This window comes from Urocitellus parryii, chromosome 7 (assembly GCF_045843805.1).
Source record: "Urocitellus parryii isolate mUroPar1 chromosome 7, mUroPar1.hap1, whole genome shotgun sequence".
In the NCBI taxonomy this organism is placed as follows: Eukaryota; Metazoa; Chordata; class Mammalia; order Rodentia; family Sciuridae; genus Urocitellus; species Urocitellus parryii.
In genome coordinates this window covers 72,437,631-72,465,414 of record NC_135537.1, presented here as the reverse complement: position 1 = coordinate 72,465,414, position 27,784 = coordinate 72,437,631, and the positions used below count along the sequence as shown (strand labels likewise).

At 35.7% G+C, this 27,784-nt stretch overlaps 1 protein-coding gene across 1 annotated transcript; it reads right to left on the bottom strand.

Annotated features, from left to right (window-relative positions):
• Positions 1-515: 515 nt before the first annotated feature.
• On the bottom strand, positions 516-27,526 carry Bpnt2 (3'(2'), 5'-bisphosphate nucleotidase 2). Its single transcript, XM_026408485.2, has 5 exons — positions 26,884-27,526; positions 18,350-18,512; positions 16,939-17,034; positions 7,988-8,149; positions 516-6,434 (listed from the first exon to the last, which is right to left on the bottom strand). Exons 1-5 carry the CDS (start codon positions 27,268-27,270, stop codon positions 6,163-6,165), a joined length of 1,080 nt encoding a protein of 359 aa, XP_026264270.1. The 5' UTR covers positions 27,271-27,526; the 3' UTR covers positions 516-6,162.
• Between the last annotated feature and the right edge of the window lie 258 nt (positions 27,527-27,784).

The window sequence follows — 27,784 nt, the reverse complement described above, 5'->3', positions numbered from 1 at the left end:
GAGGTAGGGTTTGTCACTTGGCAATTTGGGAAGTCAGTTGTTCACCTATGTAAGATCTCTAAATGGGATTTTTCCTCCCCCTTCATGGCATTCAAGTAGGGTTAAAATAGGAATGTAAAAAAATTGTACCACTGTTAGCTATCCTGATGCACATAATCTGACTCCTTACCTATTTGCACACTTCACACTCTTCTCAAATTACTTATTATCCACCATGCTCTTCTCTATCCCTTTTACTGTCTTGTCTTCCTTGATCTGGACTCTCCTGCAGGTGCCACGTGCTTTTACATAATCCATGACAAAACTGTTTCAATGCAAGAGACTATATTCTTTTATTTTGGTAAGAGCAAAGCAGCAAATGATGCTGTTAACTTATGTTTGCCTTAAGGAACAGAAAATCATTTCTCCCCTACATCAGGACATATGAAAAGAACAGCAACAGAATCACCAAAAGAAAGTCATGGAGGTGATCTGTAACAGTCCATGAAATTAAAAATGTACTTTCCAAAAAGATGACTAGTAACCAGGGTAGTGGTAAGGATCTCACAATATCGTGAATGTACTTAATGACACTCAATTGCACACCTGAAAGCAGTTAAAATGGAACATTATTATGTTCTCATATAAAAAAGTAAGTAAGCAAATGCAGCACACCAATTCTTTCAGACATGACCAATTTATTCAGAGAATTCAAATTTCATTTGGCAAAGTATATCCAGGGACAGAGTTTGGGATCATTATGTCATTGGAAGCAATCACATTTTCTACAGTTAATTGACCATGGGATAGTATCTGGAGAAAATGCAAAACTTTAAAAAATAATTTAAGTGTGTGTGTAGTGATAATCATAGTATTTGTAAAGAAAACAAACCACTAACCAGCTTATACAACTGAGGCATGAAGCATGCTAATGCTAGCGGTAACCCTTTAGTTAATTTGGTTCAAAACATACTAAGCACCTATTAATTGTGCAAGCTACTGGGCTATCTGGGAGTTGAAGTAAAACCACAACACAATCCCTAAGTTTACTGTTAAATTGTTATAGGCGAGGTATAAAAAAACTGCGGTAAAGCCATGGAGGGAGGAGAGTTTTATTTCCTGTAAAGGTTGAAGCTGAAACCCACTTAAATTTGGTGGTGTGAGGCGGTCAGAGCACGCTAAGAAAATTGTTGGCCCAGCATGTCTACACATGTGTGAAAGAGGAAGGAGTTTACAAAGGTAAAGTATTTTCATTTTAATTTTTTTCATCATTGTTGACCCATTTTTAAGAAACAGAGTAACAGAAATGAGGATGACAAGAAATCAGTTTGGAAAGGCGGGGATACAGGAAACAGTCATAACTTCAGTGTAAATCCAAACCCTGGGTATGTACGTGTAGTTGCTCAAGTTAATGTCAAAAGAAAGAAGCAAGCCCAGACAGCGCTATTGTTCATCCTGAAGAAGCGGAACCCCTGAAGAACAGGGATTCTTCCATGAGACTAAAAGAATGGGCTTTGGCTACACTAGGAAAGGACAGTAAGGATATACAAAAATTAAGTCCATAAATGTTCCCTCCTTAACACTACGTGAATGGTGACAAAGGTAAGATAATTTGGGAAGATAAAATCTTTTCATGGGTTAACTGATCTCATGATGACTTATGCTTTCCTATTTAAAAAAAATTCTGAATAAAAATTCACTATGTGTATTGCACTGCAAAAAGAATTTTAATGGAACATATTAATCAAACACTAGTTTCTCCTTTTGCAATGTACACAAATTACATTAATTATAATACTTTAGAGAACTCTCACAAACAAAATATATAACATTGTGTTAGTATATTCATGATCCTTAACATCTACAAGTTTGGTCTGTTTAACTGAAAGGAAAATATTTTTCAAAAAAACTAATTCACTACTCAACTTCCAAAATAAAGAAATGCTTTGCCAATGGTAAATTCGAAAGCATATACCTGGCGGGCTTTGATGAGATAAAAATAGACAATTTACATAACCAGCATCTCATAAAACCAAAATCTACTTCTTAAGTATAGAGTTTGATTCTTCTTGCTCTCTCAATAATGGCTGATCAAAATTAGAAACCGGTCCCCCTTAGGAAGTATTTATTACGCTATAAAACATACAATATCAATTGACATTAATAAATGATGGAGAAGCTACCATGAATATATAACTATTTATTTGTTAACCAAAATGATTCTAGAGAACTAGGAGAACAGATGTATTAGCACATGGAAATGGTTTATTTAAAAGTAAATCTGTAAAAATGTGATCTACCCTGGTCTTTATTAAATTAAAAATCAAAAGATGAAATATCATTTCAGACCTATATACATCAAGATGCCAGTTCTTATAAAATGTATTTAGTTGTAAATGCTAGATTATGTAAAAATAATTTTATATCAATTTTATTTAATTTCAATGAATTTCCCCCAACTCTAATATTAAAAACATTAATTAAAAGAACTTAAATTTTAATGGCAAAAAATTCCTATTTTTCCCATCTACTAAAAAAAAAGATTTTGTTTTCCCTTATTAACATACAATGCCCTATTATTAAGGCACAACTTTTTTTAGAACAAAACTGAAATCACAGATGAGGTTTATTTTACACAACAGTTATATAAGACACACTTCTGTAATGTATATAATTAAATACAGTTTAAATTTAATCAAGATCTAAAGTTAAGTCACATTTCTATCTAGGAACAATCAATACATAATCACAATAGGCAGTTGCATCTAGAAGAATCCAAAACAGTTCCTGTTTTGACCTATCACATTGTCTCAGGGAGTCCATCTTCAAAGGTGTTACTCAAGAGAGGAAAAGCTGATTATTTTCTGTAGTGTACCCCACTTTTCTTTACTTACACTTGGACTATCAGATATAGTTTCACAGTCTGAGTGAAATCCTATTTTTGAAATTAACATAAGAGACTTGAGCAGAGTTGCTGACTGTAGCATTCAGGGCAGATGTATGCTCTGCATCTCCTTCAGCTGCCCTTCCCCTCATTTTCCATCTCTCTTCCTACCCTATTTTCAGCTATTGTTCCTGTTCCACCTCCTCTGACACAATTTGCAAAATACCCAAAGGGAGCACCCAGCAAACAGAAATAATTTACACAACTGTTACTTAAAACACACAAACCAAAATGTTGCTGTTACTTCATTAGACACCATAAATAATTCACCTGCATATACTGATTTAAAATTAGAAACAAACACTAAAATTGGGGGAACAGAAAATTATATACTAAAGACAAACATGACCATCTTGTAGGCCCTTGTAAACTCAACTGAAATGGGGAATACAAGTATGGTAACCAACAGAAAAAGCAGGTTTCCTTAAGAAGGCTTATCTATCCCATTTTCTCATATCTTTTGTTGACATTCCTGAGAGATGGGTTGGAAGAAACGCTTTGTAAAGACTTTTGTAAGACTTGACAGCATGAAAGTTTGTAGCTTTGAAAGTGATTTTCATTTACACTTTTTGTGCAGTTTGAGAAGTAATGGTTACCTAGGCCAGGATTAACTCCCTCACTGGGAACTTGACCAGAGCCTCAGTTTTACCAAATATTTTAGCAGCCAATCTGGAGAAAAAGGGGTACATAAAAGAAAATTTGGAAAATGAGCATGGGAGTATGTATCCTGGCTAAGGAAGAGAAGCAGACATAAGAACATTAATGGGCAAGGCAAACAGGTAATAAGGTAGAGATGAAGAGGGGCAGAGGAGAGGGCCAGCCAGTGAATACTAACATCACCACTTCTACTGATATGATATATAAAACTCAGCCTTAAGGGAAAACTATCCTCAATGTAAGGGCAAAGATGAAGGAAAGAGAAGACCCGGAGTTGGGCAGGTAAGAGTCACTAAAAGGAAACTACTTGTTTTGCTATGTTTTAGAAATGATATTGTATGCCTCACTCATGAAAGTAATTTATTAGTATGTCTGGGCATAATAATGCCTCATATAAATAAATATAAATACTGTTGCTTGTAATGTATATTGGCTCTTAGAAATAAAATTTAAAAAATGAATTTTCTATAAAAGTACTTAAAAATCCTTAGTAACTAGACTATATCCAACAAATTATAAAAATAATGTATTTAACTCTCAGCCAATACCTTAATTTTGCACACAACACACATCCTTCACATCCTAGCTATGTAGATTAATGGAATTAAAAATAAAACTAAAGCAATCATGCTTGCTAATGTGAACTAGTTTTCATTAAGTTATGAAGTTTCCACATAATATTTTTTAAAACCACCAATTAAATTCAATTTCCTATTTGCCAGTCATTTCCCTGACATATTAAAGAAATGCTTATACCACAGGATTCTGGTAATGGCATATGCCTTTACCATCTCTCTGGAGAACAAAGAATTTCCTTATCTTACATGAAGTAAACAGATGAGGTTTCTGATATTCCTTTGCAAGTTCTGAAGTCCTATTTAAATTCAAGTGTTCCGACCACCACAACTTTGAATTTTCACTGAACAAAAAGCCTACTTAATGGATTTGTGACTAGTAGTTATAGATACTGAATGGAAACATCACACACTAGATTCAGTTCACTTAAAAGGAATCAAAGGGCTCTGTACAGTGTACTATGCAAACCTAAAGTATGAACATTCTACCAGTTTAGAATGTACATTCTATGGTTCAATTTACCTCCAAGATAGGAAAATAAATAGGAAACTTTTTTTTTTTTAAGACTAAATTGTTAAAAAGAAGAAGAAGAAGAAAGCAAGCATGAAAAATCCCTCTCCTTATCATTGCTATGGAATATAAAGGCATTGAAGCCACATGAAATAATTGTGATTCTTTACATAAATTGTCTGGATATCACGCTGAGAGAACCCACATATCCCAATGAAAGATTGCTCATAAAGCAAGGCTGTAGTTTGGCAACAAAATAAATGTCACAACTTTTTTCCCCAACCATATTCTGCTGCCTGAATAGAAGAAAAATTTCATCAAAAGGTAACTTTAACTTTCATTACTGCAATTTGAAGGGAATATAGAGTAACTCAAAAGTTACTAGTATGAGAATTTGGTTAGGTTAGGTAATAATTTATTAATAGAAAAAGCAACCATGGCAAAATCAACTGTACTCATTCTTGACAATGAATCCCTTTACATAAACCTGGCAAAAATTTTAAAACTCACTAAAACAAAGTTCCTGAAAATAAGAAAAACTAATTTAATCCATGTAATACCAAATAACTTTCCATTATAACAGAATCATTTATATTCTTAGTGTCTTACAGCATTATTTTATCCCTAATGAGATAATGTATCAAAATAATAATGCTAACCCTAAAACCCCAAGCCAAACCTTACAAGTTAAAGACTAAATACCAGTCGGGAGGAAAAGGATGGAATCATGCATCTTTCACAGGGAAAATGAAAATCAACAGCAAGATGGCAGAAATGTTGAACCCATGGGTGTACACATACACACTTTTCTTTATAAAAAACAAAACAAACCACACACACAGAATATTACAATTAGAATGCAAACCATCATATATCTATATTTTCTACTAGCTGGTGAACCTGTTATTAAAATTTTAAAGAAAAAAATCAATTTAAGCTTTTTCTATTTTCATCATAGAAATATTCAGTAACAGATGAACAGAGCATTTGTTGCATATTAATGAATGTGTAGCTTTTGTGCTTTCCATCCAAATCAGGAGTAAAAATCCCCAGTTATTATATTTTCAGTAAGATAATAATTGTAAAGTTATATTAAACACCTACACAAAAATCAATCCTTCCTTCAACCCAATTCTGTGTGAAAGTATTAACAAATAGTGAAGATTCATGATGCTGTGTGAAAATGGTTGACTTATAACAATGTAGACTCAGCTATAGATTTTAATTCACAAATATATATATGCGCCTTGTGTATGACAACTGTACGAAAATAGTCTCAAAAATAAAGACAATACTTGAGACACGAAGCAACCCATTTTCCCTGATTCTGCATCCTATTACAGGGAAAATAAGTCCTTGATGCTTCATAAATACTTAAAAAGGTTCAAGATGGCCTTAACCATGCATAGTCTCCACCAGTCCTTTGAAGCTTCCAGCATTTCAGGCATAACCATGTCAGCTCTGGAAGAGCAGTTGCACTCTGTAATCAGTGATGCTTACTTATGTCCTGTCTTTTCAAGATCTGGGAGTTTTCTAACCAGAGCCTGGTGGTTCATTTTGATACTAGCAAGGAGTCCCCCTTCAATTCCATCTGACCCAGTGTAACTGATTTCTTCACCACTCAGAGTGGTCATATGCCCTCCAAGGGCTTTTAAGATGGCATTGCCAGCACATATATCCCACTTTTTGATGTATGTCACATGGATATATAGATCAGCTTTTTCTTGAGTCTTATCAGGCACATCCAAGAGTGCTAAAACTTTGTAACCTAAAAGATAAACACAGAATTTAAGTTATTGTTTAAAAGATTTTAAGAAAGTAGTGTATATTTTTGATTAAGTGCACTGTTGAAAAGAATAGAACAGGGTATACAGAACATGACTATACTGTGTTTTCAACTGCTCAAGTCTAAAATTATTTCCAAATAAAAAATATTTTCCCAAGTAAGAGTACAAACATTAAACTCTACAGAGGAACAAAATACTACAAAATAACTTACTAAGCTAGTCTCATGTATAACCAAAAAACATCCCTATACTTTGAAATTTTAAATCTTTATGCTTGTTTTCTATGGAATGACACATTCAATATTCCATTTTCTATGGAATGACATATTATACTATAGCTAAACACTTATACATTTCAGTTAAACATCAAGGCAGACCTGATTTCAGGGAACAAAAAGTAACATTTCTACCCTAAATCCTTTGTTTAATGAGGCCAAATTTAAAGAAGAAAAAATAAATAAAACAAATGCAGAAAAAAACACATCTAGAATCTAGTTTATCTTATTCTTACTAGGTATATTTTGGACATTACATTTCCTAATCAGCCTAAAAGAGAGGCTGAAAGTAAATTTATTAAAGAAATCAGTTACATGCATTTGGCAAATTAAAACCATTAGGCTTAATAGTTAAAAAGAATCATTTCTCTCTTTATTAATTTGCTGAAAAGGTATTCCAACACAAATATTATCTGACAACAATTTGCTATTTACCTGAATTAAAATATTTCTGATATGTTAAGTGGTACTCATAATGAAAGTCATCTAATAGTCCCTTGAGCCAAATCCAAATTGTGGTCTGGTTTTGTACACATCTCAAAACAATTTTTAAAAAATATTTTTAAAGGTGGCTTTAAAAAAATACACATGTAGCTCCTAAGTTTTGAAATGTAACTATCTGGCCCTTTTCAGAAAACGTAGGCTGACCTCTGCTCTATACTCACATAACAGTACGGAATACACTGCAAGCTGGATGGCACTCTCATCCCACACAAGCAAGTTAAAAAGTTTAGGGCTGTTAAAATTGATTCAGGGGGCCGGGATTGTGGCTCAGCGGTAGAGCGCTTGCCTAGCATGGGCGGGACCCGGGTTCGATCCTCAGCATCACATAAAAATAAAAAGGCATTGTGTTGTGTCCATCTACACCTAAAAAAAATAAATATTAAAAAAAAAAATTGACTCTGGGATTGATGTTTCTAACAATACTTAGGACGAAGCATCTGAAGACCTTGATATTTTCTCCTTTCCTGTTTAATCAACAGAATAATTATTTTGAAGTCAGATCATACAAAAAGCAACCACTGATGGCACATCACTGGTGGGAAGATGCTCATTTAGTATTTGAGGAAGAGAAGCTATTATGGGATTATTTCTTCTAGACAAGACCAATGTCACTAAAGTCTACCCTAGAGATTACCAAGTAGGAAACTGAGCCTACCCTAAAAGTATACTGTTCCTTCTCATTTTGTTTCCCAGTATAGGACATAGAATTGCCCAATCTAGGAGTAGTCTTGGGAATCACAGGAGGGGGAACATACCAGCACCACCAGCTGGGATGATTGCAGTCTGGTTTCCAAATGTCTGAAGAGCAACCTGTTTTACCATCCCTGAATGGGAGCGAGACACGATGATCTTAGGGGTCTTTTCACTGTAAGAAGAGCGGGCTTTCACATTTGAGCCACCATCTACCATTGCCCAAGCTGAAAAGCAAATACAATACCCATTAATAGTACTGAAACTTTAAAACCAAAAGATATATCCTTTGGAATTCAAAGTACCAGGTAACTGAAAAACATCCTATTCTATAAAATTACTTGTAGTCCCTCCGGCCCCCAACAGAATGCCTTCTTTTTCTAAGTACAAAAGTAATAGGTTTATTTGTCTTTTATGACAAAATAATCATGTACTAAGACAAAGTTAAAAGGGGGGGGCATGTAATCCCGCAGTCACAGATAATGGATATTAAATATCTGGCCTAAGAATCCATGTGGTCCTGTGGGATACTGGCTGATCCTCTACTGGAACTGAACTGCAACTCAACGTCCCTCTGCATGCATTCTGCTTTCTTTCCCTCCCTTTATAAATTTGATCCTAACACATTACCTATTAAATATTCTGCATGTTAATCTCCATCTTAAGTCTGATTTTTGGGAAGCCCGCCCTGTGACAAAAATACAACTTCCTTGGATAATTCAAATTTTAAAATTCAGTTTTCTCCTAAAACATCTCTACTTCTGATATATTCTTGGATTAATTTATGTGCATATTGATTCATTCTCCTAAGTAGCTTTGTAAACAAAAATGGTTGAAGAGGTAACTGAGTCAAGTTTATGTCTATTTTATCAGGGTATATAAAAAGAAAAAGGCTTTGGTAGTGCATGCCTGTAATCCCAATGGCTCAGGAGGCTGAGGCAGGAGGACCATAAGTTCAAAGCCAGCTCAGTAACTTAGCTAGGCTACAAGTAACTTAGATAGACCCTGTCTTAAGAAATAAGGGGTGAAGATGTGGCCCAGTGGTTGAGCACCGATGGGTTCAATCTCTGGTACCAAAAAAAAAAAAAAAAAAGAAAAAAAGATTTAGATTTCAAAAAAGAACAAAATTTTAAAAGAGAAAGGGGGGCCCCAGAGATTGCTTGAGATGTTTTTATTGGTTTGGAAGTTTTTTTTCACTATCAAACTATGCATGATAACAAACTTACTGATAATTATCCAAGTAGATTGTTGTTTTAGCATTTACTCCCTGTGGGACAAAATATAGTCCATTATGGCTAGTAATGTAAATAGGTGCATTACCAGCTTATTCCTAGCTACACAAAAAATAAAAGTAAAAAACATAACTAGTGGAATCTACATTTCCGAGTTTCACAATGATGATAAGCAGTCTCCTCGACTCTTCTCACACTTCCTTCAAAGAAACATACACAGGAACAAGGACAGCAAATACACCCATAATCTACAAGTACAAAGTTAAGGAAACAGAGGAGAACTACAAACATGCATGTATGAGAAAGCTGGGAAATAAAGACCAATGATCAACAGAATAAGCCCTGGAATGTGGGGATGCGTAGGAGCTTCACAGAGGTGTTAAGAGGCTGGAGAATTTTCAGTGGTAGAAGAACTCAGGTTAATATGTGCCAGAAGTCCTTCTCAGAAAGAAAAGTTCCCATTTGAAATGAGAATTAGGGGCTGGGGATGTGGCTCAAGCGGTAGCGGGCTCGCCTGGCATGCGTGAGTGAGGCCTGGGTTCGATCCTCAGCACCACATACCAACAAAGATGATGTGTCCACCGAGAACTAAAAAATAAATATTAAAAAAATTCTCTCTCTCTCTCTCTCTCTCCTCTCTCACTCTCTCTTAAAAAAAAAAAAAAAAAAAAAAAAGAAAAGAAATGGGAATTAATGAAAGCAGGCCTAAAACAATAAAGCACTAAGAAAAGCCTTGGAGAAGACACAGGACTAGGCATGTAGTCCTGAGAATACCCTGGGAGGAAGGAGAAAATGATGACATAAGGTATCTTTTGGGATTTGAAAGATGGTAGCTAAAGCTAAGGAGGGAAGGGGTTGAAGATAGGTCTTCCTGAAACAAAATCAAGCAAGAAAAAAATAAGTCTGAAAGCAATTTCAAGAGTGCCTATGAAGTCTTCTTCATGTTATCAGAAAAGAAAGCTCCTGTACTAAAAATCACCCAAATTCCTGTCCTGTCACCTTTCTTCCATCAGTACCAAGGTACCTGTCCCAAATATAAATGAGAAAGAAACTGCAATGTCCACTGAAAAATATAGAAAATGCAGATTAAAATATTTCAGATGGCTTGAAAATTTCCATAGAGGAAAGTTATACAACCATCTAAGGACATGCCAAGGACGTCTGGAGCCACCTGAAGGTAGACGAGGAAGGCAAGGAATTTCCCCTCTACTCTACCAAAAGAGAATGCTTCTGCTAATTTCTTGTTATTAAACTTCTGGCCTCCTGAACTAGGACAGATTAAGTTTCTGTCATTTCAGACCACCCTGTTTGTAATAATTTCCTACGACAGCCCTAAGACACTATGTAGGTAGTGTATACAGGGCAAACCAAAAACTGTAAAAATAGTAGAGTCTTTCAGGTATCAAGGCTATAGAGAAAGTTCTTAAAACATATTTAGTAATATTATACCCTTGAGCTAGCTCTTTAGAAGTAATCTATAAGAGGACAAGATTCAGCCAACCAAGGCATGACTAAGAAATTCTTAGCAGAAGCACTCTTGGCTGTCACTGGATAAATGTTAGCTATGGCTCTGAGGACACCAAAGATGGTTATAAGACGAAAGAGTAAAGGTCCATAAATGTCATCTCATAATTGATTGCTGACAGTTTCCCAGAGTTTAAAAGTAACTCGAAGAAAGATGGGATAGTGGGGATTGGTGGCACAAGCCTATAATCCCAGCTATTTAAGAATCGGAGGCAGGAGGATCATAAAACCCAGGCCTGGGTAACAGTAAAACCTAGACAAAAAAAAAGAAAAGAAAAGAAATGAATGACTATGACTAAAATAGGATGGCAGTCAAGATGCTCAAATAAGCCTGTTTAATTTTTGCTTACAGTTGAAAATTTATAGATAATATCTACAGAAAAAGATCATATAATAGTATATGAAGAAAAAGGGATATAAAAATGGTACCCTAATAAAAAGTGAGAAAAAAAACACACTCAGCTTAAAAATAATAACTGAAGCTGTTTGAATCATACTGACTATACGAAAATTCATGAGATAAAAAGGCTATTTTCAAAAAACAGAAAGTGTTTTCTTCCCTAAAATATATTTCTCCAAATGAAGATGGTTTCTACCCAAATTCTTTAGTTTAAAACTATAAATAAAGGAAAAAAGTTAAACATTTATCCTCCCTTTTTAGAAGAAAATACATTTCAGGAAATGGAAAAAGTTCTCAATAACACGTGTAGAAAAAACAACAGAATTAGAAAATCTCTTTGGTAACACCCTTAATAGATCTTCAAATTATTAAGAGCTCTAGTTATGACCACTTTAACCATCTGAGCATCATTAATATTGAGACAAAGGTACACTACATGTCATATACTATGATACAGAAGTAAATGAAGCAAAAACACAATATTCTTGACAAAAAATGTATAACCAATCCAATGAAGGCTTCAGGTCTAATGTGCACTTTGTATGAAAAAGATAATGTAAAAATAAAGAAGTTCAATGTACCCTTAGGAAACAATGAGATACATCTAAAAGGATATTTTATAGGAGAAATGATTTGGTCTTCTCAACAAGTCAATGTCTTTGCAGTAACAGGACCTGAAGGTTGCCTAGATTAAGAGGACTAAATAACCCAACGAGTAAAGGTAGTGTTTGTCACTTGACTAGATCTTGGTTTGAAGTAAGCAGCTATAAAATCCACTTTGGGGAACAACTAGTGAAATGTGAATACTGGAGATTCTGAAAGAATAATTGTTAATTTTATTATGGCAAAGTAGAAAAATGTCCTTAATTTTTAGAGATGCAAACTGAAATATATAGGGGTAAAATGTTATAATTCTTGTAATAGTTTTCAAAGAACACAAGTCAACCCCCCCCCCAAAAAAAACAACCCCAAAACCCAGCAAATACATGTGTTATAACTGGTGAATCTAGATGATGTATATGAGTATTTACTTTAATCTTACATTTGAAATTATTCATAATAAAAGCAAAAACTGTGGAAGGGAAAAAAATTCAAAAATCCTCTGAATTCTTTTTTATAAATATTTGAAAAGTTTTACTAAGTGAACTTACAATGAGGTATCTCTAGAGGTCAGTATTGTAAAAGAAAATAAAACAGCACATCTCAGCAGATACTATCAGAATAATTTATACAAGAATTAATAAATCAATATTTTGAAAAATGTACTTCAAATTACATAAACTCAATTGCATTCATCTGTAGTACTTATATGGACACATTTCAAAAAGATAGTAGATAAATGTAAATTACTGATAAGGAGGCAAAATTGCAGCTACAGAATGTTAATTTTATTCGTTTGGTTATGCTAAAAGACCTGGTAGGAAATAAAAAGTTGTTCATACTTTTCTACACAAACTTCTGATAACTTATTTTTAATAACTACAATTTCCACTACACTAATATACTTACACCTTCATTTAAGTATTCAAGTATTTCTCTTTTAAGAATTCCAAACTCAAGGAATTAATTATAATTAAGTCTGATAAGATTTTTGATCAACCCTACTTATAGCATAATACAGAGCTGAATTTATGTAAACATACAGTATTTTACAATTGGTATAAGTTGTAAAGTATTGCCAAAACTCTGGGTCTGAAAATAACATTCCAAAAGGAGGGCCTAGGCAAAGCAAGTTTCCATCGAGGAATGGAAGGTCAACACACACATACTTATGGGTGTTATGATTCTTTCAGAGTGTTTGCTAACTCGCAAGCACTTTCATGTTCTAGCACACTGGGTAAGTCAGCCCCATTACATTACTAACTTACAGAGACACTTTTTGAATCAACTTTAACTATGATAAACTTCTGCCTTCTTTATTTTAAACTGGGTAAGACAGTAAGGGGGATACATATTATTATAAAGATTTTTGAAAATGGACATTTTATTAACCCTAATATGAAAATCCCAGCCCTAAAAATACTAAATAATTGCAAGATCCTAATAAGGGGTATTATTTCTTACAGGAATACTCTGAACTATTCCCCTGGTATACGTAGATCTGGAAACCAAGGCCCAAGAATGTGACTCTATTTGCTTATAAATTTCCTTTGTTTACTTTATTAAGGTTCAAAATTCTCTTTGGAGTAGCAGGTTCTGTTTATAATTAATGGTACAATGTGACATTCAGTCAATGTTATGAAACACAGAGTTAATGAACAAGCCTTCAAATACATAGTATATTTGGGATATTTTTGTCCTCTTTTGCCCTTTTTTCTTGCTTAGAAAGACTATCACAGTAAATGGGAGACCCACCTTTCTGTGTATGCAAATAAAAAGCCACCTTCAAACAAAAAAAGTGAAGAGAAGAGTCAGGTCCTTGACATTAGTGAACCACCCCTATTTTTTTTAGCCTTCCTCTTTGGTGATAAATAGAAACACCCTCACTTGTTGAACCACTGTAATTAGATTTACTTCTGTGTAGCTAAATGCAATCCTAATTCAACTGAGGGACAGGTGCCAAAAGAATGAGGAGATTTCAAAGACTCAAGTTCTGTACTTAATCTTTAAATGCCTATTTCTTTTATTAATTTAAAAAGTTACTATAATTCCCATTTTATATTTCTTCCAGTTAAAAGAAGGCTGTAAGAACTTTATAAACTAAAAATACTAAATATTAATTTTTTATTTTTGTGGTACTGGGAATTCAAACCCAGTGCCTTATGCATGTTGGGAAAGCACTTTACCACTGAGCTATATCTCTAGACCTGAAAATATAATATAATTGCAAGATATTAGTAAGAAATGGTTAGCTATTACAAGAACACTTTGAACTACATGGTTTTAATGACAGGGGATACTAAAGCCCATTTTCTCATCTATAATAAAAAAGTTAATAAAACAAAATTATTCCTTATCACACAAACTTATCAAAAAGTTTAAATGAAATAACATTAAATATCCTACAAATCAGTAAACACTACATAAATTTTAAGAATTATGAGGTTGTTATTATGAAAGCACTGTAACAGAATTATTTGCAAGACTTTGCCAATAATTTAGCTGGATGACCTTGTGGAATACACTGAATTTTAAAAGTCTTATTTTCTCATCTGTAAGTGTGAGTACTAATTTAAATAATTGTGTCCCTCTCTTACATACTAGACTGAGTGTTGAGTATTACTATGTTGTACTCAGATCCACTTTCCCCATTTTCCTTGAGGTATGGAATCCCTGGATATTAGTGTGGCTGGCCACAGAAAATAAAGACAATAATTCTTAGCCCTTTTTTGCAAATGGCTCTAACTATGCTTTTGATCAATGGGACATGAACATTGTGAGTGGGATGTGGGAAGTAAGCATGAAACCTATAGGTAAAACTCTCAGTTAGAAATAACCTCCATTTTTACCCTCTCTTCTGATGGCATATCAATGAAGTAGTGAGTCATCCTCAGTCATGCTGAGAAGCACAACAAGTGTTAGGGGAGCAAAGCAGCAGGAGGGATAGGCCTGGTGCCTGCTATCTGGGAGCTACCATGGCAGCCCTGACTGTTTATGTACCAGCTGTCAGAGAACAGAAATAAACTATTTGTCCAAGCTCCTATATTTTTGTGTACATGATAACAGCCTAAATTAACAGTTTAACTTATCTTAACTAACTCAGTAAAGACGTGAAAGTAAAGCCCATTTTCTCATCTATAAAAAAAAACCATAAAGCAATTAGATAATCTTAAACTAATCTTAAACTGTCAATTTAAAGAACCATCTGAATTATGAAAAAGAGATGAAGGTCAGATGGCATAAAGCAGACAAGATTTTGAAATGCAAATATGTTTAGCCTGTTTCAGAGCAGCTAGAATTTGGGATCCATAATTATTTGACAAAGCAAATAAATAACTTTAATGAAAAATTTGACTATTTCTCCCTATTTGGCAGTCCTTTTGTGCAGTGGTGACACAGTAAGACATACTGGAAATCGCTGGAATAAATGACTACTCTATGGGACACTTAGTGAATTAGTTTTCTAGGGCCATCTTAACAAATTACCACAAATTAAGTGACTTGCAGCAAAATAAATCTATCATCTCATAGTTCTGAAGGCCCAAAGTCTGAAGTCAAGATGCTGGCAGTGTTAGCTCTTTCTGGAGGCTCAAAGGGAGAAACCAATCCATGACTCTTTCTAAGCTTTTGTTGGCTGCTGGTAAGCCTTGGCTCATTCAAAGCTTCCCTGAAATCTGTCTCCACCTTCACACTGTCATCCGAGATAATGTCTGTGTCTTTTTGTTTCTTAGGAGGAAATGACACTCATTAGTTTAAGATCCTACCCTAAGTATCTCATCTTGATACTTAACTTTTTAGGTTGTTATAGGTGGAACTGTGTCCTCCACAGAGATAGGAGGAAGCCAGAACACCAGCACTGAAGAATCTTTTAGAAAGAGAGTCAAATCTGACACAAATTAGGTAAAATGAGATCAATGAGGTATAAGGTAGGCCCTTAATCCAATACGACTGGTTTCCTTACAAGAAAAGGTAAAGGACAGACACAAAGGGAGAATGCCAGGTGATAATGGAGGCAGAATTTGGCACGATGTGTTTACACATTAAGGAACATCAAGCACTACTGGTAAGCTACCAGTAGCTAAAAGAAAAACAAGAAAAGACAGCCCCTTATAGGCATCAGGAAGAGAATGGCTCTACCAACACTTTGAGATAACAGTGAGAGATAACATTACTATTGTTTTAACACAGAGTTGGTGGTTTTTAATTGTAGCAACCCTAGGAAACTAGTACAGGGGTAGACATAAATTTGAGGAGGACATTATGTAGTCCACTATACCTGATCATTAAGACTGTTTTCAGTACTGGTAAAGTGGACATCATCATCACTAAGAACCTGTCATCTTAAAGAAGGGTGGAACCAAACAGCCATATTCTTTGCCCTATGTATTTGATGGGATCTACCAATTAAAAGAATGAAAAATCCCCTCAGGCTGTTAGTAATGCTGCTTATGCCAAGTGTTTCCCTTCCAACTATAACCACAATCTATACCATTACTGTTACCTAGAAGACTAACTAGAGTTAGCCTCTCTGGATAAGTACAATGGAATGTCTCCAGTGATACCAAAATATCATCTATGTATCCACTGGCAATGGCAAGGCTATAGATAAGTCAATCCTAGCTGAATATCAAGCTCCCTGTCAAGGCCTGCCATACCCTGACACAATCATCACTGATCTAACCTGCCATCTGTATGAAGCTAAAAGCATAAATCAAGAAGTAGGGGGAAACAAAGGAGTTATGAAGGAGTTATGAAGATGTCCAGAGCTCTTCAAGGATTGGCCTAATTCCTAATAACCTCAGAGTGACACTCCTCCATTCTGGATGCTGAGGTGCACTGCCCTTAAACCACCACAATATCAAGCTCCCAATATGTCAACAGATTTGGGTAGGGCAACTCTACAGTAGACCTCAGAATCTACAATGTAAAAGTCCTGATTCACCACTAGCAACAGTAATAGAGAAACAGAGAGGACACCACAGCTGTTGGGAAGAATCTATGTCCGATGGGATCCCTCAACCCACTAAGAATCTCTCATTTTGAGTCAACAGTGTCCATCCACTAAAGATAGTTTAGAAAACCATGTTTTTTAAATATTATCAGTGCTAACCATAAAACCCCCATGGTATCTAATGAAGGGGTATGTCAAGATAGGGGGCAGATTTCAATAATTATTGAGATACAGATGAGATGTGAATGGAATATTTACTATACATAGTCTGATTACATTAACTCTTGAAAGCTCTTGCATATTTCATACCTGTATATTCCGAAAATGGCTTATGTATAACTCCTAGCACAGGTTTGCCATTTACAGCCACACACACCATAGTAGTGACATACTTTCGAAGATCCTCTGTGAGAAAAAACACACACACAATTGTCTTAATACTGTGCATAAATTCAGGATACAAGATTACACTTTTTTTCATCAAAAATTTATGTACATGAAATGTCTTTCAAAGATAATAACCCCCTCATACAAACAGAGTTCAGGGATGAAGGCCAACTATAGAGAGCAGCTAAGAGTTCTAGTTCTAAAAGCAGATTACCTAGGTTAATCTCCCAATCCATGATTTTATTAGTTGCATGTCATGGGAAAAATTACTTAAATTTAGTTTTTTTATTTGCATAATACAGATGATAATTACCCATCTTCAGCATAAATTAAGTTTTTAAAAAGTTAAAATATACTTAAATAAATCAAAAGTTAAATAACTTAATTTTAGGATTAATTTAAAAGTCAAGTTAGGCATTTAAAAACAGTCCCTGTGCAAGAGATGTGCTCACTGTTATCATTATTATATTATTAGATCAGTTCAGTTTAGAAAAAACTGTAAACAAACTCCTCAATATTCTACATTTCTATTATGTATTCATGCAAAGTACTGTTTTATAGTTTCAGTCATTTTATTTATTTATATCTATCTATCATCTTCTTCCTGTTCTTCAAAGAGTTATCTATTAAGTGCCTCTTATGGTTCAAGTTTATTGCATAGGCACTAGAACACAAAGGTAAAAAAGTAGAAACCCCTACATTCAGGTAGCTTACCGTTTACCAAAACAAAAAGATAAATAACTAACTTTGACATATATACCAAGAAGAGAGAGGAAAAGAAGAAATTAGTATATCTAGGTAAGAAGCCCTGAGAAAAGATCCACTGCAATGAAACCTGAGCTAGGACGAGGTAAGAAAAAGGAAAACTGGGTGGAAGGGAGGATCACATATTTCAGTTTTGCTTTTTTCTTGCTTTCTGGGTACCTAGGATTAACTATTTTTAATTACAAGGTCAGATTTATATGCAATAAAACCTACATTCCAAATATCTTAAGTAACTATTATATTCTGGCTAAATAAATTTTCTCAATAATAGGTATTCAGTAGAAACTATTTTGCTGCTATTGTTTAAAATGTTCAGAATCAGTGAGTCACTAATTCTAAGTGAGGTGTCAGCTAGTGGGTACGGCTACAATATGGCATTTGGGGTAAATAAAAATAAAAAGGTTAAAAATTCAGTACAAATGTGTCATAAATGCTACATTAACCTAATTTTCTTATCTTAAAATCTAATTGTTAGTTATTGGATTTGCATATTATACATCACCTGCCTTGATTCTGATTCTATAATATAAAATGACAATCTAAAGTTTCAGGTCAATTTTAAAATCACCTGTGTATTCCTGTGTAGCATCAAGTGGGTCAATCCAGACAGTAACACTTTCTGCAGGTACCTCTTTTGGTGTAGTTATTTCCTTAAGAATATCCTCAGGAATCTTATGATCCCATAAGATAACCTCCTTATCATTTGCATCCACATGTTCCTCAGTATTTATCTGCACCAAAAATAGTTGACAATTAAAAAAATGAAAAAAATATTATTTAAAGAAACACAAGAATCTAATATTAAAATTTAGCTTGTTGGTTAATCAAAATAAAAAACTCAAATGTACACAAACATGAAACTAAACATCACACAAATAGCTACTTACAGCTTAATGATTTATAAAAACCAGTAGTTCAAAATATGAAAACAGATAATATTTTGAAACAATGAACACAAGCAACTATAGTTAGAGGCAAAGAGAGAGAAAAGTGAAATGTAGTTAAAAAAAGAATATGCCTTAAAAAATAGAGAATGGTGAATGCTAAGAGATAAAAAGTCCTAGAAAAGTGATAATCTAAAACATATCTTTAACCTATAAAAAAAGGAAACCTTGAAATTATGAAACACATAATAAACTAGTATATTACAAAACCTAAATAAGCTGAAATAAGCAATCAAAAGGGATACAAAAATCATCAGTCTTCTTTAAGCTACACATCAATAATGTACAACAAAGGATAAGGAGGTAAAGTCAAGATTTTCAACTTTTTATATATTAGGGAACAAAGTTAAAACATAAAATAAATGTGACTTACCATATAGATATATAAGGGTGTAGAGTAAGGCTGTGTGGTGGTGCGCATATATGTATACATATGTATATATAAGCACATATATATCTTTAGAGCTATTTTTCATAAATCATTGTACATATGAAATACTATATATAAGTATTCTATTAAGAAAAGAATACATTATAGATTCTATAAAGCTGAGATTTCTCAATGTTGGTACCACTGACAGCTTGGACTGGATAATTCTTTTTTGTGGGGCTATTTTTTGAATTTTAAGACGTTTAATAGCATCTCTGGCTAAACACCAGCAGAATCCACTAGATATTAGCAGCACCATCCCTCAGTTCTGAAAACAAAAAATGTTTCCAGGCACTGCCAGATTATGTCTGTGTCCTGTACTATATATAGAAGCACTGCTTTAAATGGTAAGCTTATTAATGCATATTTAAATACAATCTCATTTACAAACTATTTAAAAATGTTTTAGAACTGCATTTACTTTTGGAAATTGGGATTTTATCAATAAAGCAAATCTAATAATTATATTTTAGGAATTAAGTTAATAAAAACTGTTAGCCTTATTTGAATTACTAGCTCAATCAGTTTTCTTCTATCAAATCATATGTACACACAAGAAAAATATCCCCCAAATATGGATTTTAATTAGGAACTACCATCCTGAGCAGGACAGAAAGCTGGGTCCTTTTAAAGAGTAGGTCATCATATTTATATTGCCATGATGTCAACCTAGATCCCTTGTTACACTGACAGAGTGATTTTTAGCATAGAAAATACATGAATAAAAAGTCACCAATGGGATAAAATCCCTACAACTCTCAGTGATTTCTGGAAGACTTCGAAAGTTTCCAAACTATCACAGAAGAGATTAACATCCAGAAACATCAAGCCACTTAAATCATAAATTATTTCTTAGTACAGAACAGTTAACATCCAACTCATCCATTCAGTTCTATATTTATTAATTCAGCAAAAGTTTATTGATTGCCATCTGTATGCCTGACAGAGTTACTTAGAAATAAAATAGTAATCAATGATGGGACAAGAATCTCTGTCCTTATAAAACTCAGGTTCTAATGGAAATATACAAGACACATAAACAAAACATGTACTATAACATGTAGTATGCTAGGTGGTGAAAAGGAGGAAAAAATAAAGCAGAGAAAGGAGGTATGTTATTAGACAGTAGAAGGGGTCTAGGATTACTCATAACAATCAAAAATTGGTGTGGTAATACATGCCTATAATCCCAGTGGCTTGGGAAGCTGAGACAGGAGGATTTTGAGTTCAAAGCCAGCCTCAGCAACTTAGTGAGGCTCTGTCTCTAAATTTAAAAAAATGGGGGCCAGGGGTTAGGGATGTAGTTTAGTTGTTAAGCATCCCTGGGTTCAATCCCTAGTATTCCCACAAAAAATGTCAAAAATTGGAAGCTGCATCTTATTTATCAATTGATTAATGGATAAACACTGTGATATATTCAGAAAAAAAAGGTATTCAGCTATTAAGAGGATGAATGGGAACGAGGTATTGATTCATGCTAGAGCACAGATGAACTCCTCTGCTTTGTGAAAGAAGGCAAAAGATCATATACTATATGATTCCATTAATATAAAATGTCCAGAATAGGTACATCTGCAGACATAGAAATAAATTAGTAGTTGCCTGGATAATAAAAATTAATAGTAAAAGGGCATAGGGATACCAATAAGGTGGTAAAAATGTTCTAAAACTGTTAATAAGGATAGTTGCACAACTTGGCAAATCTACTAAAAATTAATGGATTATACACTGTATTGGCAAATTATATGATATGTAAGTTATGTTGCAATAAAGTTGTTTGGGAAAAAAAAAAAAAAAACAAGGTAGCTAGGAAAGTCCTTATTGGAAAGGCAGTATTTAAATGAAGACCTAAAAGGAGCCTGGCAAACATCTAGGGAAAGTGCATTCCGGATCAAGGAATAACAAATACAAAGACCCTAAGACTGGAGTATGTCTGGCACGTTTCCGGGACAGCAAGTAGGCAAGCATGGTTAGGGCAGAGTCAGTCAAGGAGAAAGGCACCGGATGGACATGAGGTCAGAAAGTAATGGAAGCCAGATGGTTCAAGATGTTGCAGACCACAACCAAGCCAGCTGCCTTCCACCATAACCTCTATTAACAATGTTCAGAGGGTCCCAAATAACAGTTAAGATAAAGGGGATAAGAGAAAGGAACAAACAAAACCATAATGAATTTTGTTATGACTGAGCACTGAGAAAATACAAAAGAACTTGAAGATAAACTATAGGAATAATAACAGAATATAGAAAGTTGCTAGATGTAAGACATATACCATAAACTGCCCTTAGCTATATTAGAAATAAATATTTAATCAAAAAAGAAAGCCATTTAAACTAATAACAGAAATAAAGTATGTATATAAAAAGGAATCCCATTTTGATGAATAGAAAGACTTTAAAAAAACAGTAAAGATGTCAATCTCCCATCAGTAAACTATAGATTTAATGCAACTCCAAACAAAATCCCTATAGGATTTTAACTTCTTCAAAATTGGACAAGCCATTTCTGAAATTTACCTGGCAGAGAAAAAAAAAAAAAAAAAAAAAAAAGCCAGGAAAAGTCATGTTCTAAAGAGAGGGAAAAACAAAAGAATAGTACGGTATTGTGACTTTCCCTACCAGCCATCAAGACTTACTTTATGATGGAATAATTAAGACAGTGTAGCACTGATAAAGCATTTTGCTTCAGACCCCATGGTCTTAATAATAAGGCTAGGCTAGGTGAATGAATGCAGCAATAACATCAGAAGAAAAGGAATAAACTTATAATAAACAAACAAACTTGACCACTGTAGTTTACAAAAATGTCAAGTCTGACTAGCATCTACTGAGCTTTATGATTTATGAGTAAGATTTCTATTTAGAATTTAAGTCAGCTTCTCCATATATACTCAACTGAATATGAGTTAATATATTAACAAACTTTATTTGAGGTGATCTCATTGAGAATTAAGTTAGGGATTAACAACTGCAGCGAGAAAACAAGTTTGTGAGCATAATTACCCAATCTGTTTTTGCACAACTGCTTCTAATAACATGCAGTACCACTACATGCCCCCAATTTAATAAATCCACTACCCATCATTATAAATGACCTTATATACAGTTGCTAAGGTCAAAATGTGGAAATCTTCCTTATTCCTCTTTCACATTCCACATCTGAGCAGTTAGTCCTGAAAATATTGCCTCCCAATTCTAAGAATGCGTCATCATGTCTACCAAGAAAATGCTAGTTTAAGCCACTAGGATCTTTTCCTTGGATTTCTGTTATACTCATCAATTGTTCTTGCCTCCTATAGTGTACTCATTCATCATTCATTCATTCAACAACTATTTAATGACTAACATATTTTAAAGTGTTCTGAGCATTAAAATACAATGAAAAAAACAAAATCACTACCATTATAAAGCTTCCCTTCTCAACCAAGCAATTTGCTATCTTCCCAAATCAGATCATGCCACTCCCAGTTAAAAATCTTCTAATGGTTCTCATAATGCAGAGATAAAACCCAAATTCCTTACCACCATCTACAAACTCCTACATGATCTGACTATAGCAACTACTACGCAGTATCTCCTTTCACTCTATTTAGAACACTCCAGACTTAGTAGTCTTCTTATGGTCCCTTCTTTGTACTTGCTATACTCTTTCTCAGTTCAAATGATACCAGCTCAAAGTGGCCTTCCCTGAGTACAACGACTAGAGTAGGACCCCAAGACAATCTTCAGACTCATAAAGGCAACTGCCTCCTTAGCATCTCCCTTGGCACATCAAAGGCACCTCTAATTAAACCTCTAAGACCAATCTGAAATGGCACTCATAATATGCTCCTCTTTTTACCATCAACAAAACATCAATTGTGAAAAGTACAGGAATCATTTTTAATATACCCTTAAAAATTCTTTCACATCATTTTATATTTACCTTCTCTACAACCACAACCCAATTCAAAACATATCATCTCTTACCATAAAAAGTCTAAAATCAACCTCTCTGTCCTCCTTTCACTTCCCTCCAAACTACTCTCCAAGTATCTAATCTGAGTCCTTCCATTCATTCAAAACATTGCAGTTAAGAGTACACTTTTGTTACCACCGCTCCCAATTCTGCTTATGCTCATGACTCTGGAATACCTGAACTGATTCGCAGACTATTTTATTAACCTCAGTAAACCCAAGATTATTTTCTAGCTGGGCAATCTTTGGCAAATTATTTAGCTTCTCCAAACCCCAATATCTTTAGGTACAGAAGGATGCAACCCTACTTAACTTCCTATGTTGTTCTGCAGGTAAATTAATTATGACACTAAAAAGTTTAATTAAGGGCTTGCTATTTGCTAAAGGCTAAATAAATTTTAGGTAGCATAACTTTTCCATTGGCTTAACTCTGGGCTTCATCTCTTGGACACTCTATACTAACAGTCTTATAACTAGGCTCATTCACCTCCAAATGCCCAAAGCCCACAGGATAGCATATTGTAAGCCATAAGAATAGGAGGTCTTCTTTTAGTACTATAATACTAAAGATGTGGTCTAAACTCCTTTGAGTCTAGAATATGATCTACCTAACATGCATCAAACTCATCAGATTAACTGAATTTGTAGCACTAAAACCTATTGGGCTTGATAATTTGAACTAGTTTTCTTTGCCTATAGTACCTATATCTGTATCAAATACTAGTTATTTTGATATTACAGAAGAGGAAACTATGGCCCCCAAAAGCTATATGACTAGATAAGATCACCTGTTCTAGTGGCTAGACATGATAGCAAAGCAAGTGTTCTCTGAGCACTTCTCAGACTTTTTCAGGGAGTATTTCTATTAAAAGAGACCCATTTAACTCCCATCCTATAGGTCAAGTTGAGAAAGACTGAAGACAAAAGGAAATTTAGCAGTCCTGGGCCAAACTTAAGTTTGCTGAGACAGCACATGTCTGTGGAATATGATCTGTCAACTTGGGTATCAACTGATAAATTGGGCAAGATAATTCTTTGTTATGCAGGTCTGTCTTGAGCACCTTTGGATATTTACCCTCTACTCATCTAATGCCAGTAGTATTCCACCCTGGTTGTGAAAAACCAAAGTATCTCCAGACATTGCCAAATGTCCCTTGAAAGATAAACATGCCAAGTTGAGCACTCTAGAAAAACTCCTGATATTCTTTTACTGAGGAGGGATCCTTACATAGGCAAGTTCAGGTCTCAACCCAAGGGCACTTAACACTGACTCATATTGACAGTCTTTTTAATTCTTTAAAAACAACAACAAAAACAGGGTCTTGCTAAGTTGCTTAGGTTGGCTTTGAACTTTCTATCCTTCTACTTCAACGTTCCAAGGTGCTGGAATTACAGGCATGTACCACTATGCCTCCCTAATCCACCAGGATTTTTAAAAAAGAGTACTTGTGGCTTTTCCATGGTCATTTTCCATCAGGAAGTAAACTGAAAAGGAATGTGATCTAAGTTTCTTACCAAAAAAATTTGAGGTGAGACTTTAATACCAACCAGTCATTTAAAACTGGTTGGTATTTAAGACTGCTTTGGGATAATGGGGAAGGGGAGAGACAAGAGTGGAAAAAAAATGCCAGTGCTGAGTTTATCTTCTACATGGATAGAACATTTGGCCTCTAGACTAATAAAACAGGGGTAAAAGGAGATGGCTCTACATGACACAATCCCTACTTTGGCTGTATAAATGAACACAACCTCCTCTATTCCTCCAGTTGACACACAACATGAACCCTAAAGATGTACAGGCAAACATTCAAATAGTCACAAGAAGACAAAAAGTTACTTTGTAAGGCAGAGACTTTTTAGTTTTTGTGTTTATGCCACTCACTGCCTTTAGCAGCTATTCTATTTTTTGTTAATAAGTGATAATATGAGTAAACCCAAACACACACATATAGATGTATGTTTTCAACATATAAAACACTTTTAACTATCTTTTTAAAAAATTTTCAACTGTGTTTGCTTATATTTTACTATTACCGCCTTAAAGCTTGTATAGTTGTACTTTTTTTTTTTCCCTCAGGAAGTCACACTAAGTTTTAAGTAGCCTCTTAAATGTCTGGCTACAATGAAGAGTTAAGACAGTTCATGTAGGCTGTGGAATGGAGTGTCATAAGCCTCAGATTTCCCATCTTGTAAAGTGGGCATAAAAAATTTTATTTCTCAAAGTTGCTGTGAGAACCAAATGAAGTCCTCCTGTGTGGTCAGTATCTAGGCACCTGGAATACAATGAGTAAGTGGTTATTGTTAGTAATGTTATAACTATCATATATCAACTTCTCTGAAAATCTTGTTTTAGAGAAATACAGGTGTTTTAGAGAAGACAGATACTTCACAAGCACATCTTACATCTAAATCCAAACAAAGTAAGTATTATATATGATGATAAAGCAGAATAGGGCAAAAGAAAAAGTGGAAAAATGCATTATTTTGTTTTAGTAGACATTTGAAAAAAATTCTACTAATGTCTCTTTTATATCTGGTATCCAGCAACTCATAACATGAAATCCAATGTTTCATGTGGGGAAAAAATGGAAGAAAAAGAAAGGAAGAGAGGTAGGAGAAAGAGAGGATAAAGAAAATCAAAGCACAAATATGATACCATGGAAGGAGTTACATAAGATACATAACTCTACATAACTATCTCAAGAACAACAGCAAAAGTTTAGATACCTTCCAAGACAGCCTGGGTTTAATTACAACTGTTTTATCTAATCAAACTTCACTGGAAATATTTTTTTCTTCCTAGTAATCAAAGTCAACTGTTAAATGAGACATACATTTAAAAGATATTGCTACACTACATTCAGTTCTTCTGGAATTACAATAAATTCAAAAAAGTTTTACAGTATATTCAACTCAACAGCTCCACTGAACTGATGAATTCCAAAAGTATTAATCACAAATCCAGAATGTCTGGATTTCCTGAAGAAAATGTCAACTCCTTCAGAAACCTACCTGAAGACAAGGTAAATGCTATTCAATTCTAAATTTTCTGGCATAATTAGAGATCTTTAATCAAGTGTAGGTAGGATAGAGAGCTACAGAGCTAAAATGAAGTTGCCTGGAAGCCTATTTCAAAATACTTCCTTGAAGGGCCTCTAAATTACTAGCCATTAAGAGATCCTGGGGTGTGGGGGGGGGAAGCTACGTAATTTAGGAGCATGCCCTGCCCCTTCATGCCCTGCGGAACTAACAGCTCTGCAGCAGACTTTTATAGTTTTTGAATTTTAGTTGGCTACTGGCCTGAAGGCCAGAAAACGTGTAATCTACAGCCATGACCCTTCCAATAATGAAATCAAGTGTGAATAGGGGTTTGAGGGATTCTAGTCCAATTCTTTTATGTTACAGAAGAGCTTGAAGCATCGTTGTTATTTACCTTCTCAGCCTTTTTGTATCAGAGCCTTCTCAGAACCCAAGTCTCCTGATCCCTGGTACACTTCACTACACAATCCAGGGAAGGACCAGAGGGCATGGGTTCTGAGTTAAACTACCTGGAACCTTTCCCAGCTCTTCCAAGAACTGTTTGCATGACCTTGTGCATCTTAACTTCTGCCTCTCAATTTTCCCATCTGCAAAATGGAAATCAGGGGCTCCCACGACCTGGGACTGTTGGGAGTCCACAGGCTGCAAAACGTTTCCAGGATCCCAGGCTCCCTGGCCAGGTGGCCCCGCCGCCCATGGGCTCCCACCGAGCCCAGCGCTCCAGGTAACGGACCTGCACGCTGGGGAAGGCAGTCTTGAGCAAGTAGAACATCTTGCGGTTGGAGAGCACGTCGCCGCTGGTCATCTTGTCCTCTGCTCCCTCGCGTGTCTTCCCCTTGGACTTCTCATGGAGGACGTTGCTCTCACGGACGCGCCTCACCTCGTCGCCGCCGCGGACTGCCGCCAGCACGGACACTGCCAGCATTTCGCGCAAGTCCACCGTGCCCGCATCGGCCACGGCTACGGGCCCCGCCGCGCCGCCGCCCAGCTCGCCACCGAGGCCAAAGAGGCTGAAGCGGCCGGCCAGGAAGCCGGAATAGAGGTGGTAGAGCACGCCGAGCCCCAGCAGGCAGAACACTGCCACCCCCAGCGGGGACAGGCGGATGCCCATGGGGGCCATGGCGCGGGAGGCCGGGCGCTTGGGGTGTCGGCCTTTACAGGCCTCCCCGCTCCCGACGCCGTCGTGCTCCGGGCCAAGGGCCGCTCGGGCTACACCGGCGCCCGCTCCCCGGCGCCCGCGCGCCCCATGGCTCCCTTCCCCGAAAGGCTGAGCCGCGCCGTGAAGATCACGGTGTCCGCCCCACGCGTCCCACTTTCCCGGAACCTCTACCGGCCCACAGGTCGGACTTCCACGTTCGCCAGCCGCCGATAGGTGAAAGGGGAGCGTGGGTGTGTATCCGGGTTACGCGGGGGGCGGGGCGGGGGCGAGGGGCGGGGCGAGGAAGGCCCTTCCCTCCAGGCAGGGGGTCTGCTCTCGCGCCAAAAGGCTCTAGAATGGGCCTCCTTTATGGCTCTGGTGGTGTTTGGGTTTTCGAAAAACTCCAGGAGGCGGAAAGCTGCTTTCTATGCAGGAAAGGGTGCTGAGAACCGAAAGGATGTTTAAGTGAAATCTCTCTTTGTGCCACTAACTTTGG

Bases quoted from the DNA above. Each gene is read 5' to 3' on its own strand.
- Bpnt2 (XM_026408485.2), bottom strand. From the start codon at position 27,270: ATGGCCCCCATGGGCATCCGCCTGTCCCCGCTGGGGGTGGCAGTGTTC. The intron at 8,150-16,938 runs GTATGAAATATG...TTTGCTTTTCAG, and splicing joins GCCATTTTCGGAATATACAG to CTTGGGCAATGGTAGATGGT. The intron at 6,435-7,987 runs GTATGTTCCCCC...TTTATCTTTTAG, and splicing joins CATCCCAGCTGGTGGTGCTG to GTTACAAAGTTTTAGCACTC.